Genomic DNA, 18,706 nt, shown 5'->3' on the forward strand with positions numbered 1-18,706 from the left:
TACATCAATATTATTATGAAAGGGGAGGCTACCTTTTAGTTTATCTGCGTCAAAGGCATTTTTCAGGTTTTTCTTTAAACTCAAACATATTTCAACAAATACAAAAATTTCAATAAACACGTTTGGAATTTAAATGACAAGCTCTAAGTCTCAGACATCTTTTTGAAATAGATATCTTTCAAGTTAATTTAAGCAAGTTATTTCTCCTAAAAACTACTCATGAAGCATCTATATATAGATGTACAAGAGATAAAAATAACTCCTAAATTTTTTATGTCCATATGACAAAGAATTTGCATAAATATAAGTAGTGGAAGAAGATACATTAATACTGCCCTTAAGAGTTTTTTAAATACACAGAGAAATGGCAGTAACAAGTAATCAGAGGATAAAAGGAATATAATTTTAGCCAATGGGCTATATCATTCACATTCCAAAGTTACTTAACACATCAGTTTAGGGTTTGGGACAAGATGGCAGAAACTCAACTCTCCCTGCTCCTCCCCTCTAAGTACAGCTAAAAGTTCTAGAAATAATGTAGTAGACAATGACAAGAGGGCACAGAAGAGTGAAAAGATGAAAGCGGACTGGCTGGGGACCCCTAGGACTTGAGTAACATCATAGCAGCTTGGTATCTTCCAATTATCCACCCAGTGAATAAAGGCAGTACAGGCAGTGTCTCCCAATTCCCAGTCCAGAGGCAAAGGCAGCCCAAGCACAGTATCTCCTGATCCCCAACCCAGCAACAGAAGAGGACTTAAGTAGGCCCTGTCCTTCCCCAGTGCCGCTGGTAGGGGTCCCACCAGTAAGTAGAGTATAGCCTGTAGAGCAGACCTGGGGGAGCAGGCCTAGGAAAGCACTCTCCACCTCTTGGCCCAGCAGTGGGGGCCAGGGGTTCCAGGTGAACAAAACAAACCAGAATAGCAGGACTGTAAGGATTTTGAAAACTAAATTGTCATCAGAATCACGGCCCACAAAAGCAGGCCAGAACCTATGCATCTAAACAAGGGCGACTGCTTGCTAACATAGAAGATTTCAATAGGCCAGGCATGGTGGCTCACGCCTGTAATCCCAGCACTTTGAGAGGCTGAGGTGGGCGGATCACCTGAGGTCAAGAGTTTGAGACCAGCCTGGACAACATGGTGAAACCCTGTCTCTACTAAAATAAGTTAGCTAGGCATGGTGCCATGTGCCTGTAATCCCAGCTACTCAGGAGTCTGAGGCAGGAGAATCGCTTGAACCCAGGAGGTGGAGGCTGCAGTGAGCCAAGATCACACCATTGCATTCCAGCCTGGGCAACAGAGTAAGACTCTGCCTCAAAAAAAAAAAAAAAAAAAAAAAAAAAGACTTAAATAGGATCTACAGTCACCTGACAATATCCAAACGCCCAGGAGACAAATGAAAATAAACTCCTTTGTCATACCAAAAACTAGAAAAATTACAACTTGAATGCAAAAAGGTAATCAACAGATGCCAACACCAAGATAAGTCAGTTATTGAAATCATCTAACAAGAATAAGATGAGGCTGGGCGCTGTGGTGCACGCCTATAATCCCAGCACTCTGGGAGGCCGAGGCGGGCAGATCATTTGAGCTCAGGAGTTCGAGACCAGCCTGGCCAACATGGTGAAACCCTGTCTCTACTAAAAATACAAAAATTAGCCAGGCGTGGTGGTGCGAGCCTGTAATCCCAGCTACTTGGGAGGCTGAGGCACAAGAATCACTGGAACCCAGGAGGTGGAGGTTGCAGTGAGCCGAAATCGTGCCACTGCACTCCAGCCTGGGCAATAGAGTGAGACTCCATCTCAAAAAAAAAAAAAAAAAAGAATAAGATGAATCAGATATTGGAATTATCTAACAAGAATTTTATTTATTTATTTAGACAGAGTCTCACTTTGTCACCCAGGCTGGAATACAGTGGTGCAATGTCAGCTCACTGCAACCTCTGCCTCCTGGATGCAAGCAATCCCCCAGCCCCAGCCTCCCAAGTAGCTGGGATTACAGGCGTACATCACCACACCCGGCTAAATTTTGTATTTTTAGTAGAGGCAGGGTTTCACCATGTTTGCCAGGCAGGTCTTGAACTCCTGACCTCAAGTGATCTGCCTGCCTCAGCCTCCCAAAGTGCTAGGATTACAGGTGTGAGCCACTGCACCCGGCCTCTAACAATAATTTTAGAGCAGCTATCATCAAAATGCTTCAATGAGCAATCACAAATAATCTTGAGGCAAATGAAAAAACCAAAACCTTATAAAAGAAATAGAAGATTTTAAGAAGAACCACATAGAAAGTATAGAAATAAACAATCACAGAAAAAAAAAAACACCTCACTGAATAGGCGTAATAGTAGAATGAACAGGACAAAGGAAACAATCAATGAACTTGAAGATAGAACAATAAAGACTATCCAATCTATATTTTTATACAGAAAAATACTAGTTTTCAAGTACTAAATAATAATACAATTAAATATCTAGTTGTAATTTATTTCTTTTTTTTTTTCTTTTTTATTGATCATTCTTGGGTGTTTCTTGCAGAGGGGGATTTGGCAGGGTCACAGGACAATAGTGGAGGGAAGGTCAGCAGATAAACAAGTGAACAAAGTTCTCTGGTTTTCCTAGGCAGAGGACCCTGCGGCCTTCCGCAGTGTTTGTGTCCCTGGGTACTTGAGATTAGGGAGTGGTGATGACTCTTAACGAACATGCTGCCTTCAAGCATCTGTTTAACAAAGCACATCTTGCACCGCCCTTAATCCATTCAACCCTGAGTGGATACAGCACATGTTTCAGAGAGCACAGGGTTGGGGGTAAGGTCACAGATCAACAGGATCCCAAGGCAGAAGAATTTTTCTTAGTACAGAACAAAATGAAAAGTCTCCCATGTCTACCTCTTTCTACACAGACACGGCAACCATCCGATTTCTCAATCTTTTCCCCACCTTTCCCCCCTTTCTATTCCACAAAACCGCCATTGTCTTCATGGCCCGTTCTCAATGAGCTGTTGAGTACACCTCCCAGATGGGGTGGTGGCCGGGCAGAGGAGCTCCTCACTTCCCAGTAGGGGCGGCCGGGCAGAAGCGCCCCTCACCTCCCGGACGGGGCGGCTGGCCGGGCGGGGGGCTGACCCCCCCCACCTCCCTCCCGGACGGGGCGGCTGGCCGGGCGGGGGGCTGACCCCCCACCTCCCTCCCGGACAGGGCGGCTGGCCAGGCAGAGGGGCTCCTCACTTCCCAGTAGGGGCGGCCGGGCAGAGGCGCCCCTCACTTCCCTGACGGGGCGGCTGGCCCGGCGGGGGGCTGACCCCCCCACCTCCCTCCCGGACGGGGTGGCTGGCCGGGCAGAGGGGCTCCTCACTTCTCGGTAGGGGCGGCCGGGCAGAGGCGCCCCTCACCTCCCGGACAGGGCGGCTGGCCGGGCGGGGGGCTGATCCCCCCCACCTCCCTCCCAGACAGAGCGGCTGGCCGGGCAGAGGGGCTCCTCACTTCCCAGTAGGGGCGGCCGGGCAGAGGCGCCCCTCACCTCCCGGACGGGGCGGCTGGCCAGGCGGGGGGCTAACCCCCCCACCTCCCTCCCGGACGGGGCGGCTGGCCGGGCGGGGGGCTGACCCCCCCACCTCCCTCCCAGACAGAGCGGCTGGCCGGGCAGAGGGGCTCCTCACTTCCCAGTAGGGGCGGCCGGGCAGAGGCGCCCCCCACCTCCTGGACAGGGCGGCTGGCCGGGTGGGGGGCTGATCCCCCCACCTCCCTCCCGGACGGGGCGACTGGCCAGGTGGGGGGCTGATCCCCCCACCTCCCTCCCGGATGGGGCGGCTGGCCGGGCGGGGGGCTGACCCCCCCACCTCCCTCCCGGATGGGGCGGCTGGCCGGGCGGGGGGCTGACCCCCCCACCTCCCTCCCGGACGGGGCGGCTGGCCGGGCAGAGGGGCTCCTCACTTCCCAGTAGGGGCGGCCGGGCAGAGGCACCCCTCGCCTCCCGGACGGGGCGGCTGGCCAGGCGGGGGGCTGACCCCCCCACCTCCCTCCCGGACGAGGCGGCTGGCCGGGCAGAGGGGCTCCTCACTTCCCGGTAGGGGCGGCCGGGCAGAGGCGCCCCTCACCTCCCGGACGGGGCGGCTGGCCGGGCGGGGGGCTGACCCCCCCACCTCCCTCCCGGACGAGGAGGGAGGACGCTCCTCACTTCTCAGACGGGGTGGCTGCCGGGCGGAGGGGCTCCTCACTTCTCAGACGGGGCGGTTGCCAGGCAGAGGGTCTCCTCACTTCTCAGACAGGGCGGCCGGGCAGAGACGCTCCTCACATCCCGGACGGGGCGGCAGGGCAGAGGTGCTCCCCACATCTCAGACGATGGGCGGCCGGGCAGAGACGCTCCTCACTTCCCAGATGTGATGGCGGCCGGGAAGAGGCGCTCCTCACTTCCTAGATGGGATGGCGGCCGGGCAGAGACGCTCCTCACTTTCCAGACTAGGCAGCCAGGCAGAGGGGCTCCTCACATCCCAGACGATGGACGGTCAGGTGGAGACGCTCCTCACTTCCCAGACGGGGTGGCTGCCAGGCAGAGGCTGCAATCTCGGCACTTAGGGAGGCCAAGGCAGGCGGCTGGGAGGTGGTTGTAGCGAGCCGAGATCACGCCACTGCACTCCAGCCTGGGCGCCATTGAGCACTGAGTTAACGAGACTCCGTCTGCAATCCCGGCACCTCGGGAGGCCAAGGCTGGCGGATCACTCGCGGTTAGGAGCTGGAGACCAGCCCAGCCGACACATCGAAACCCCGTCTCCACCAAAAAAATACGAAAACCAGTCAGGCGTGGCGGCGCGCGCCTGCAATCGCAGGCACTCGGCAGGCTGAGGCAGGAGAATCGGGCAGGGAGGTTGCAGTGAGCTGAGATGGCAGCAGTACCGTCCAGCTTCGGCTCGGCATCAGAGGGAGACCGTGGAAAGAGGGGAGAGGGGAGAGGGGAGAGGGGAGAGGGGAGAGGGGAGAGGGGAGAGGGGGGAGGGGAGAGGGGAGAGGGGAGAGGGGAGAGGCGAGAGGGAGCTCTATCTACCACACAGTCTTGGGTGCAAAGTCCTGGAACATCTTTTCTTAAGCCCTCCCGCAAGTCAGAAGCTGCTTTATGTGAACTCTTTGTCCCACTTCTGCTGTAATTTATTTCTTTAGATTAGCTAGAATTCTACTCTAAACTCTATTGTTTCTTCCTTCCTTAACCCTTACCAGCTTTTCCTAGAACAGAATGGTATAAATAAACACAATAAGAAAATGATCAATTAATTTCACAATCCATATGATCCCTACTGACATAAAAAAGCAAAAAAAAAAAACAAACTATCGTTTTTATTAAACATCCACACAAGTACAAGAATACAGAAGCTTCTCTAGTCAGGATGCACTAAGCACCTAATGAGTAAACAAACTTCATCATATCCTCATTGTTCTCCTGGTATGAATTTGAAGATACTTACCTTCGAACTAAATCTGGTTTTAGAAGAGCTGCTTGTTGTTCAACTCCAACTGGTTGGGATACAGGCTGTAAACAGTACAGACATAAAACTTGCTATGATAACAGTAAAATTCAAGCTAAATATACAATTTGTTACTATTCAGAAAACATGATAGTTTTGGTTACCTTGCAAACCTGGTAGAATATCTATGTTATTGAATGTCTGTATCAATCCTATTATTAACATTATTACCAAAGATAAAATTTAACAATATAACAAGTACATCTTATACATGAAGATTTTTCATTTGAAAAAGTTATTACTGTTATATGTACTTTTGTTTTGAGTTATTTTTCAATGGAAGACACTACTATCGAGCTTCCAGTCCTAGTTGTAAGACTACTACTTAAAAGAAGATGTACTACCATTCTACAAGAAGATAAATCAATGACTCAAGCATTAACTTATTGTGTAGTCTGTCTGTCTGTCTCTCATCTCTTTTCTCTAGACTATTTCAACTATCCCTTCAAGGAATTAGTACTCAGCAGCTGCAACATTGGCTTCCAGGAGAAAAGTGTTTAAGCTCTTAATATGGCAAATACCAATTCTACTGGAAAATAATTTTACATTTACCTAATCCATCCTCTATGCACTGCCACTAGTGATAGCAGAATGATCTTAGAATGCAAATCTAACAAAACTGATAATTTCCTTGCCCAGTTTAAACCCTATATGATGGTGCCTCATCTTCTATAAGATTAAGGTCCTTCAGATGGCAAATAATGTTCTCAATGAACTGGCCTATACCTGATTATCTAGCCTTATCTCTCTGTTTGAAGCCACGCTAAACTGTAGCTCCTCTGTATAAATTAGGCTCTTCTGCATATTGTGACTCTACTTATATTCCTCCACTTCCCTAAACTATTTCAAACTATTTCATCATTCTAATCAACCCATACTGAGAAATTTTTTCCTGCATAAATTAGACTAGCTTCTAATTATAGATTAGTTAATTAGCTCTTTAACATAATCACTGTTTAAACATTGAGAGCAAATATTTCAGCAAACAGTTTTTTTGTACACTTAAGATTCAACAAAATGTATCTAATTTAACTAATGTTTGTACAGTCCCCATAAGTTGGAACAGCAACTGGCATCCTAATGCATAAATCCAGAGACAAGTGTATGTACTAATCAAAGAGAAACAAAACATAGTTACTATACAAAAATATGGAAATATATTTTATAATCACTTGCAATTATTAATGGGGTTATCAATGCTACTTTGTGCTGGTGCTCAGAATCATGGCTAATGTTTGGTTTATCTGCCTTCATATCTGATAGGTACAAGTTAAGCTCTGTCATAATATTTCTAAAGGTTTCAAAATTAATATTTACAAATAGGTGCTGGGCCATTTTTGCAGATGTCTTTCAAATTTAATGAAATGTTTCATTTTTACTTTCATTTTTTTTTTTTTTATTATACTTTAAGTTTTAGGGTACATGTGCACATTGTGCAGGTTAGTTACATATGTATACATGTGCCATGCTGGTGCGCTGCACCCACTAACTCATCATCTAGCATTAGGTATATCTCCCAATGCTATCCCTCCCCCCTCCCCCCACCCCACAACAGGCCCCAGAGTGTGATATTCCCCTTCCTGTGTCCAGGTGATCTCATTGTTCAATTCCCACCTATGAGTGAGAATATGTGGTGTTTGGTTTTTCGTTCTTGCGATAGTTTACTGAGAATGATGATTTCCAATTTCATCCATGTCCCTACAAAGGACACGAACTCATCATTTTTTATGGCTGCATAGTATTCCATGGTGTATATGTGCCACATTTTCTTAATCCAGTCTATCATTGTTGGACATTTGGGTTGGTTCCAAGTCTTTGCTATTGTGAATAATGCCGCAATAAACATACGTGTGCATGTGTCTTTATAGCAGCATGATTTATAGTCATTTGGGTATATACCCAGTAATGGGATGGCTGGGTCAAATGGTATTTCTAGTTCTAGATCCCTGAGGAATCGCCACACTGACTTCCACAATGGTTGAACTAGTTTACAGTCCCACCAACAGTGTAAAAGTGTTCCTATTTCTCCACATCCTCTCCAGCACCTGTTGTTTCCTGACTTTTTAATGATTGCCATTCTAACTGGTGTGAGATGGTATCTCATTGTGGTTTTGATTTGCATTTCTCTGATGGCCAGTGATGATGAGCATTTTTTCATGTGTTTTTTGGCTGCATAAATGTCTTCTTTTGAGAAGTGTCTGTTCATGTCCTTCGCCCACTTTTTGATGGGGTTGTTTGTTTTTTTCTTGTAAATTTGTTTGAGTTCATTGTAGATTCTGGATATTAGCCCTTTGTCAGATGAGTAGGTTGCGAAAATGTTCTCCCATTTTGTAGGTTGCCTGTTCACTCTGATGGTAGTTACTTTTGCTGTGCAGAAGCTCTTTAGTTTAATTAGATCCCATTTGTCAATTTTGGCTTTTGTTGCCATTGCTTTGTGTTTTGGACATGAAGTCCTTGCCCATGCCTATGTCCTGAATGGTAATGCCTAGGTTTTCTTCTAGGGTTTTTATGGTTTTAGGTCTAACATTTAAATCTTTAATCCATCTTGAATTGATTTTTGTATAAGGTGTAAGGAAGGGATCCAGTTTCAGCTTTCTACATATGGCTAGCCAGTTTTCCCAGCACCATTTATTAAATAGGGAATCCTTTCCCCATTGCTTGTTTTTCTCAGGTTTGTCAAAGATCAGATAGTTATAGATATGCGGCGTTATTTCTGAGGGCTCTGTTCTGTTCCATTGATCTATATCTCTGTTTTGGTACCAGTACCATGCTGTTTTGGTTACTGTAGCCTTGTAGTATAGTTTGAAGTCAGGTAGTGTGATGCCTCCAGCTTTGTTCTTTTGGCTTAGGATTGACTTGGTGATGTGGGCTCTTTTTTGGTTTCATATGAACTTTAAAGTAGTTTTTTCCAATTCTGTGAAGAAACGCATTGGTAGCTTGATGGGGATGGCATTGAATCTGTAAATTACCTTGGGCAGTATGGCCATTTTCACGATATTGATTCTTCCTACCCATGAGCATGGAATGTTCTTCCATTTGTTTGTATCCTCTTTTATTTCCTTGAGCAGTGGTTTGTAGTTCTCCTTGAAGAGGTCCTTCACATCCCTTGTAAGTTGGGTTCCTAGGTATTTTATTCTCTTTGAAGCAATTGTGAATGGGAGTTCACTCATGATTTGGCTCTCTGTTTGTCTGTTGTTGGTGTATAAGAATGCTTGTGATTTTTGTACATTGATTTTGTATCCTGAGACTTTGCTGAAGTTGCTTATCAGCTTAAGGAGATTTTGGGCTGAGACAATGGGGTTTTCTAGATATACAATCATGTCATCTGCAAACAGGGACAAGTTGACTTCCTCTTTTCCTAATTGAATACCCTTTATTTCCTTCTCCTGCCTAATTGCCCTGGCCAGAACTTCCAACACTATGTTGAATAGGAGTGGTGAGAGAGTGCATCCCTGTCTTGTGCCAGTTTTCAAAGGGAATGCTTCCAGTTTTTGCCCATTCAGTATGATATTGGCTGTGGGTTTGTCCACCATGATCAAGTGGGCTTCATCCCTGGGATGCAAGGCTGGTTCAATATACGCAAATCAATAAATGTAATCCAGCATATAAACAGAGCCAAAGACAAAAACCACATGATTATCTCAATAGATGCAGAAAAAGCCTTTGACAAAATTCAACAGCCCTTCATGCTAAAAACTCTCAATAAATTAGGTATTGATGGGACGTATTTCAAAATAATAAGAGCTATCTATGACAAACCCACAGCCAATATCATATTGTTTTTTGTTTTGAGATGGAGTCTCGCTCTGTCAGCCAGGCTGGAGTGCAGTGGCGTGATCTTGGCTCACTGCAACCTCCACCTCCTAGGTTCAAGTGATTCTCCTGTCTGAGCCCCCGAGTAGCTGGCACTACAGGCGCGTACCACCACATCCGGCTATTTTTTTTTTTTTTTTGTATTTTTAGTAGAGATGGGGTTTCACCATGTTGGCCAGGCTGGTCTCGAACTCCTGACTTCAAGTGATCCACCTGCCTTGGCCTCCCAAAGTGCTGGGATTACAGCCGTGAGCCACCACGCCTGGCCCATTTTCACTTTTGTTTAAAACTGCAGTCAGCCCTTTTTATCTGTGGATTCCGCATGCATGGGTTCAGCCAATCTTGGATTGAAAATGTAATATTCTGCCTGGGCATGGTGGCTCACACCTGTAATCCCAGCACTTTGGGAAGCCAAGGCAAGAGGAATGCTTGAGCCCAGGAGTTTGAAGTTACAGTGACCTATGATTACACCACTGCAGTCCAACCTGGGCACAGAGCAAGACCCTGTCTTAAAAAAACAGAAAAAGAAAAAGACAAGACAAGACAGGACAGTATTTTCAGGATTCAGAACCCTTGGATATGGAGGGCTGACTTCATGTGTGTGATTCCATAGGGCCAACTGTAGGGCTTAGCATCCTTGGATTTTGGTATCCAAGAAAAGTCCTGGAACCAATCCCCTACAGATACCAAAGGACGATTGTACTATAGTGTTGCATATTGATATAATGATGACCTACCCTAAGATTATCAGATTTGAGGCTTGGTAAGTCTGTTTGTACAAAGTTGAATTTATTTTTTTCTTATTACCAAAGCAAGATGAATATAGATAAGCTTGTTTAACACCTTGGTGTATATTCTTTGAGACCATTTTCTGTACACAAACACACACACACACACACGTTTTTAATGTAATCATAATGTATGTACTCTTTTATAATCTTCTTTTTACTTAAAACATCTTAAGTGTTTAAGAACATGTTAAGGGCTACATAATATCCTTTAGTGTAAACATACCATTATTTATTTAATGGTGCAAGTAAGGGAGACAAACATCTAATTTTTTTGCTATTTGCAACTATATTTCATATTGTGAGGAACATTCTTGTAGCCAAATCTTTGTATGCATTCTTAATTATTTCCTTAGGAAGCCTTTCTAAAAATGGAATTGCTAGACATTTTTAAGGCTTGATATATATTGCCAAATTGCCCTTCAGAAAGGTCTAACCAGTTTACAGTCCTACCAGAGGTTTGTGAAAGTATCCATTTTCCTCTACATTTGGTATTTGCTATCCTATAAAAATGTTTAATTATTAAATATATATAACATTATAAAATGTAGGAAAATGGGAAAAATCACCTAGAATGCTGTTTTCCTAACATGGCTGTGATTATAATATTTGTTACAATACTATAGGCTTTTGTCATGTGTATAAATGGTTGTAATTATACAGTTTTTTCTGCTTTTTAAAATGTATTAAGTATTTTTCCTTACCTTTATTGGCCTGCATTACTTCAGTTTTTAATGGGCACATGATAGGACAATAAGTATTCATATTTATCTAACTCCTCCCCTATTCCTGGATACCTAACTTACTGCCAATTTTATTACATATAAATAAAAATACAGCAAAAATACAGAGATAGCTAACATTCTCTATGAAACAAGCATTGTAGTATGTGCTTTTTGCTTCCTTTTTATTATTTTCTTCAGATTTATTTCCAGGATTGGCAATATCAGATCATGAACATTTTTATGGCACAGTTTTTCTTCCTATGTCACCCTTTCCTTTCTTATTTCTACCTTCACACATTTATTGGAAACCTAGTGTGTAGCAGGCACTGTGCTAAGAGGCAGTGAGAATACAAAATGAATCTGATGGAGTCCCTGGAGTCAAACATTAAACATATATAATAAATAGTGGGCTGGGCGCAGTGGCTCACATTGGGAGGCTGCACTTTGGGAGGCTGAGGTCAGAAGTTTGAGACCAGCCTGACCAATATGGAGAAATCCCATCTCTACTAAAAATACAAAAATTAGCTGGGTGTGCTGGCATGCACCTGTAGTCCCAGCTACTCAGGAGGCTGAGGCAAGAGAACTGCTTGAACCTGGGAGGTGGAGGTTCCAGTGAGCTGAGATTGAGCCATTGCACTCTAGCCTGGGTGACAAGAGCGAAACTGTCTCAAAAAAAAAAAAAAAAAAGAAAAAGAAAAGTAGATACAGCTACTTCTGCTGGGGCAGGAGCAGGGAATCAATCTTGGTTATATTCTTGAGGCTCCCCTAACTGGTTCTGAGGTCTTATGTAATGCCAAACCTTGGGAAGGTGTTGAGGAGGATCTTTCTCCTTTACTTGCTCCACCACTCCTCTCCTCCTCCCATTAGTGGTTCTCAGCCCCAGAAGGGGAGATGGGAAGACAAAAGAGATAAAAAGCTAAGCCCATGTACAACATCCCAGAGATTCTTATTCAGTTATTATGGAGTGAAGGAGACCAGTAAAACTGGGATGTACTTTTAAACATTTCATAAATTGCTTTATTATGTTATTGATGTTACAAAGCATATCTCTCCCCTGAAGTACTTTTAACAACCACTATTTGTTGAGCACCTATTACATGCCAGACACTTCTCATATTTTATATCACCTAATCCTAATAAGCCTGCAATACAGGCATTTTTTCTAACATTATAAAAATTTTCCAACACATAGAAAAGTGGAATTGTTCTGTGAAAACCTATATATCTAACACCACCCATAGTCTACAGGATTTTACTATATGTACATTATCCCATATATTTCAAAGTAGGTTGCAAATGCAAGATAGGCATTTTAAAACTTTTACAACCATTTAAAACCATTTCACACTAAAAAGAACCAAAGCTGGGCGAGATTAAATAACTTTCCTCAAGTCACACAGTGAGTTCAAAGAGCCAGAGTTGAAATCCAGGTCTGACCAATGACACAAATTGGCTCAAGCCTATATGTATGCTGTATATACCTGGTTAACAGTGGAATTTTTGCTTATTTAATTAAAGAAAATTATCATTGTGCATGATGCCCACTTCCATATTTTTATATTTATATAGAATTCTTCATCTATAAAGACGTTGTCTTGTATAAGGCCAATTGTTGGTGAAGGCAAGATTCTAAACATTTTTTTTTTTTGAGACAGGGTCTCACTCTGTTGCCCAGACTGGAGTACAGCCCCAACCTCCCAGGCTCAAAGTGATTGTCCCACTTCAGCCTCCTGAGCAGCTGAGACTACAGGCACGTGCCACCACACCTGGCTAATTTTTTTAAAAAAAATTTGGGCCAGGTGTGGTGGCTCATGCCTATAATCCAGCACTTTGGGAGGCTGAGGCAGGCGGATCACCTGAGGTCAGGAGTTGGAGGCCAGCCTGGACAACAGGGCGAAGCCCTGTCTGTACTAAAAATATAAAAATTAGCCAGATGTGGTGGCACATGACTGTAATCCCAGTTACTTGGGAGGCTGAGGCACGGGAATTGTTTGAACCCGGCAGGTGGAGGTTGCAGTGAGCCATGATTGTGCCACTGCACTCCAGCCTGGGTGACAGAGTGAGACTGTCTCAAAAAAAAAAAAAAATTGGTAGACATGGGGGTGTCAGTGTGTTGCCCAGGTTGGTCTCGAACTCCTGGGCCCAAGCAATCCTCCTGCCTTGACCTTCCAGAGTGCTGGGATTACAGGTACGAGCCACCGTGCCAGGCCTGCACGATGAAATTTACCCTAAGTTAAAAAACTGATCCAAAAGCACGGTTCCTGGGATAAAACTCACATAATGACATCCAGCCTATTACATAGGCCAAAATGATGAAAACATACCAGCACTACAAAGACTGACACATAAAAGAGTGATAAGAACTATGAGAGATGAAAGAGTGATAGGAACTAGGAAGAAGTTCCATTAACTGTAAGGCAGATAGAACTGAATTGAGGGGAGCCTAACTTCATGAAAGCAGACTTAAATTCCAAACTTTTATTCTAATACTGCCCCGTTAAGTGATCAAAGGTCTGTAAGAACTAACAAACTGATCAGGCACAGTCTCGCCTCAGCCCTGCAAAGCTTTCTACAGATATTTGGAAAGAGCAACTAACATTTTTTTTGTTTGTTTAATGGCAAGAATGAGAATGCATACTGGAGAAGAAAAGGAGAGGACAGACTGAGCCATTTCGCAGTCTGGAAGGTAGAGATCTTATAAGTAAAGCCAAATGAGCAAGGATGCAGACACATTTTGGCAGCCCTGCATGTTGGAGATCATAGTCTTTAAAGTATTTGATTATTTCAGAACATTGGATAATTCATTATGGGAGTAAAAAAAGTAAACCACACTTCAGTACAGAAGAACCAGAATAAATCAATGCTTACTAATACACAGAAAGTGTGCATCTCCTTGTCCTCAAGCTATAGGCCTATGAAAGGGTTTAATCATCATTCAAGAGGAAAATGGGGCGGGGTGTGGGTGGCTCATGCCTGTAATGCCAACACTTTGGGAGGCTGAGGCAGGCGAATCATTTGAGGTGAGGAGTTCAAGACTAGCCTAGCCAATATGGTAAAACCCCATCTCTAGTGAAAGTACAAAAATTAGCCGGGCGTGGTGGCATGTGCCTGTAATTCCAGCTACTTGGGAGGCTGAGGCAGGAGAATCGCTTGAACCTGGGAGGCAGAGGTTGCAGTGAGCCGAGATTGCGCAACTGCACTCCAGCCTGGGTGACAGAGCGAGACTCCGTCTGAAAAAAAAGAGGAAAACGGAAGTCAAAGAAAATCTACATGAGGTCAGAGAGTTGTGCAGGGGAGTCCAGATCCTGTAGGACTTTGCAGGCCATTAGTACATTATTGTGGCTTTTACTATCAAAGAGATGAGCAACGAGAGGTTGTGGGTCTCTGAGACATGTTGTGACCTGCATTTTAAAACTATCACTGCTTCCTACAATAAGAAAAAGGCTACAAAAGAACAAAAGCAAAAGCAAGAACAATTAGGAGACTACTACAATTATTCAAGAGATGAGGCTGGGCACAGTGGCTCACGCCAGTAATCCCAACACTTTGGAAGGCCAAGGCAGGCAGATCACTTGAGGTGAGGAGTTCGAGACCTGCCTGGCCAACATGGTGAAACCTGGTCTCTACCAAAAATACAAAAAGTAGCCAGATGTGGTGGCGGGTGCCTGTACTCCCAGCTACCTGGGAGGCAGAGGCTGCAGTGAGCCGAGATCGTGCCACTGCACTCCAGCCTGGACAAGACAGCGAAAAAAAAAAAAAGAGCTGAATTATACCAGCACGACAATGGTGAAGGTGTTGAGAAGTCAGGATGCAGATATATGTTAAAGTAAGAGTCAAATCAAATATACACAATGGAGCACTATGCAGCAATAAACAAGAATGAGATATTGTCATAGATGGAACTGGAGGTCATTATATGAAGTGAACAATAAGCCAGGCACAGAAAGATGAACTTGGCATGTTCTCACTTATGTGTGGGAGCTAAAAATTATAACAATTGAACTCATAGAGATAGAAAGTAGAAGGATGGTTACCAGAGGCTGGGAAGGGTAGTGGGGAGAGTCAGGAGGGGAGTGGGGAAGGTTAATGGGTACAAAAATTAATCAGAAAAACTGAATAAGATCTAGTATTTAATAGCACAAGTCAACTATAGTTGATAATTTAATTGTACATTAAAAATAATTAAGAGTATAATTAGATTGTAACACAAAGGATAAATGCTTGAGGTGATAGATACCCCATTTACCCTGATGTGATTATTATGCATTGTATGCCTGTATCAAAATATCTCTTTTTATTCTTTTGAGACAAGGTCTTGCTCTGTCAGCCAGGCTGACGTGCAATAATGTGATTAAGACTCACTGCAGCCTTGATCTCTCAGGCTCAAGCAATACTCCCACTTCAGCCTCCTGAGTCGCTGAGACTACAGGCATGGGCCACCATGCCCAGCTAACTTTTAATTTATATATATATATATATATATATTTTTTTATTTACTTTAAGTTCTGGGATACATGTGCTGAACGTGCAGGTTTGTTACATAGGTATACATGTGCCATGGTGGTTTGCTGCACCTATCAACCTGTCATCTAGGTTTTAAGCTCCGCATGCATTAGGTATTTGTCCTAATGCTCTCCCTCCCCTTTCCCCACATCCCCCGACAGGTCCCGGTGTGTGATGTTCCCCTCCCTGTGTCCATGTGTTCTCATTGTTCAACTCCCACTTATGAGTGAGAACATGCAGTGTTTGGCTTTCTGTTCCCATGTTAGTTTGTTGAGGATGATGGTTTCCAGCTTCATACATGTGGGTATCTACCAAAAGGATTATAAATCATTCTACTATGAAGACACATGCACACGTATGTTTACTGCAGCACTATTTACAATAGCAAAGACTTGGAACCAACCCAAATGCTCATCAATGATAGACTGGATAAAGAAAATGTGGCATGTATACACCATAGGAAACTATGAAGCCATAAAAAAGAATTTTTTATTTTTTGTAGAGACAGGATTTCGCCATGTTGCCTTGGCTGGTCTCAAACTTCTCGGCTCAAGTGATCCTCCTGCCTTGGCCTCCCAAAGTGCTGGGATTACAGGGCAGAGCCACCATCCCCAGGCCTAAAATATCTCATGTCCCCCATAAATATATGCACCTGCTATTTACCCACAAAAATTTGTAAAAAGAGTCAAAAGACATGCTGATAGTTTGAAGTGGAATATGAGAGAAAGCAAAGAATAAAAGATGACCATAGCTAACTGAGTGTGGTGGCTCACACCTATAATCCCAGCACTTTGGGAGGCCGAGGTGGGGGGATCACTTGAAGTCAGGAGTTCGAGACCAGCCTGGCCAACATGGTGAAACCCCATCTCTACTAAAAATACAAAAATTAGGCGGGCATGGTGGTGTGTGCCTGTAAGTGCCTGTAATCCCAGCTACTTGGGAGGCTGAGGCAAGAGAATCACTTGAACCCAGGAGGCGGAGGTTGCAGTGAGCCAAGACAGCACCACTGCACTCCAGCTTGGGTAACAGAGCGAGACTCTCTCAAAAAAAGAGCAACAACAACAAAAAAAAACCATAGCCATATGGCTTGAGTAAGGAAAGACAGAGTTGCTATTTGTTGAGATGGGGATGACAGTGAAAAGAGCAGGCTTGGGGTGGTGGAAAGTGCAAATGTAAGTGTTCGATTTTGGATATACTTAATTTGAAACGTCATTATACAACCAAGTGGAGATCTTGCATGTACACTGGAGATACATGGCAAAAAATATATAAATTCTCTCCTAGAACACAAAGTCAAAAGCAAAGTCACCTAAGATATCTGAATGCGTGCACACACACACACACACACACACACTTCCTAGCCTGTCTGCTGAGAACTCTAGAAGCAATAACTCCCCAGTAGCAGCAAACACACCCAATACTCAGGCTTTTTTTCTAAATTACATTACCCACTAAAAGGAATAAGGGGGAGGCTGAGGCGAGGGGATCGCTTGAGCCCAGGAGTTGATGACCAGCCTGGGCAACTGAGCAATACCTCGCCTCTACAAAAAATAAAAACTAAAAAAATTAACTGGCCGTGGTGGCACATGCATATAGTCCCAGCTATTTGGGAGGCTAAGATGGGAGGATTATTTGAGCCCAGGAGCCAGGTTGAGGCAGCAGTGAGCCATGATCTTGCCACTGGCACTCCACCTTGAGTGACAGAGCAAGACCCTGCCTCAAAAAAATTTTTAAAAATGCAAATAAATCAATAAATTAAAGGAATCAGAACTCCATGGAGAAATAGCTGGATTCCAGGGTAGGGGCAGGGAAAAGACAAAATGAGCCTGGAATATCTGTTTTGCTGTGGCCAGAAAATAAGGAAGTGTTCAAAGAATGATGGGAAAATGTCAAAAGGACACAAATGCTACCATGAATGGTCCCCCAAATCTAGGGCATTTTAACCATCTAAATAAATAATGATAGTATTATACTATAACCTAGTAAATAAAATAAGGTCCCCATGAGTTCATACTAACATAAATAAATAAATAAATGAGGGAGAATGGCCAACTAATAAAGAGGAATGATGGAGCTAGAAAATCATAAATGGATGCTAAAACTAGTAAGTGAAAGGGATATTTACATAGCTTCAAAATATCTCCCCACAAATAACTCATAAACTATAAGGGAGGAAACGATAACTTTACAGTAGAGAAGCTTGGCAGGCCCCACTTGAACCAAGTAATAAAAGTTAACTTCACCAATATTGGGACAAACTGGCATTACTTCTATTATGATGCACTGATAAGAAGACAACATCACTCACACAGTATTCCTGCCAAGAATGCATTATCTGAATATAATCATGAGGAAACTTCAAACAAACCCAAACTGAGAGATATTCTATAAAAAAAAAACAACTGGCCTCTACATTGCAATACTGTCAAGAAAGACAGAAAAAGGTTGAAGAATCGCTCAAAATTAAAAGACTAAATACAAAAATTAAAAGATTTGAATAGGCACTTCACCAAAGAAGGTATTTGAATCTCTAATAATTATATGAAAAAACGCTCAACATCATTATTTATCAGGAAAATGCAAGTTAAAAACCATAATATATAACCACATCAAACTCATCAGAGCAGCTAAAATTTAAACAACTGACAACAGATAAGGATGCAGAGTAAATGGAAGTCTCATACATTGCCAGCGGGAACGTATTTCAGTACAATAGCTTTGGAAAACTGTCTGGCAATATAAGGTATGGCTAAAACTACCCTTATTCTGTGACCTAACAATCCCATTCCTAAGTATATACACAAGAGAAATGAGTGCATATATTCACCAAAAAATATACAGGAAAGCTCACAGCAGCTTTATCCATAAGAGCCAAAAACTAGAACCAATCCTAATGTACATGGATAGGAGAATGGATAACTGAATCATGATATATTCTACAACAGAACAACTACCAGCAATGAAACAAACTATTGATACATGCAACAATGTAGATGAATCTCAGTGAACTTTCTAGGGGGCTGGAAGTGTTCTATATCTTCATTTGCATTTCATGAAGATATATATATGTGAACACTCATCAAACTGTACATTTAGGATACCTTAATGAATGTATATACCTTGGTAAAAAAAAAATGTGAAGAACAGCTGGTATGATTCAATTCTGATAAAATACCACACATTTTTCATACATACATAGCATGGAAAATGTCTAGAAAAACTACAAAAGTTTTATTTTTGAGAGGTAGGATCATAGGTAACTTTAACTTTCTTTATACATTTCTGTACTTTAAAAAGTATTTATGAGAAGAAAAGTTATTTTTAAAAAGCTCCTTTTTTGTGTCTGTGTGAGATGGAGTTTTGC

General features: G+C 43.2%; 1 protein-coding gene across 5 annotated transcripts in view; it reads right to left on the reverse strand.

Annotated features, from left to right (window-relative positions):
* The window catches only part of WNK3 (WNK lysine deficient protein kinase 3), a 164,330-nt gene that overhangs the window by 55,927 nt on the left and 89,697 nt on the right, over nt 1-18,706 (reverse strand). For all 5 annotated transcript variants that reach the window (XM_008959220.5, XM_034950281.3, XM_055106662.2 and 2 more), the window contains exon 11: nt 5,454-5,518. In XM_008959220.5, coding sequence (XP_008957468.1) covers nt 5,454-5,518 — 65 coding nt within the window. The remainder of the gene's footprint in view (nt 1-5,453; nt 5,519-18,706) is intronic.

The sequence above is a fragment of the Pan paniscus genome, chromosome X (assembly GCF_029289425.2).
Source record: "Pan paniscus chromosome X, NHGRI_mPanPan1-v2.0_pri, whole genome shotgun sequence".
NCBI lineage: Eukaryota > Metazoa > Chordata > Mammalia > Primates > Hominidae > Pan > Pan paniscus.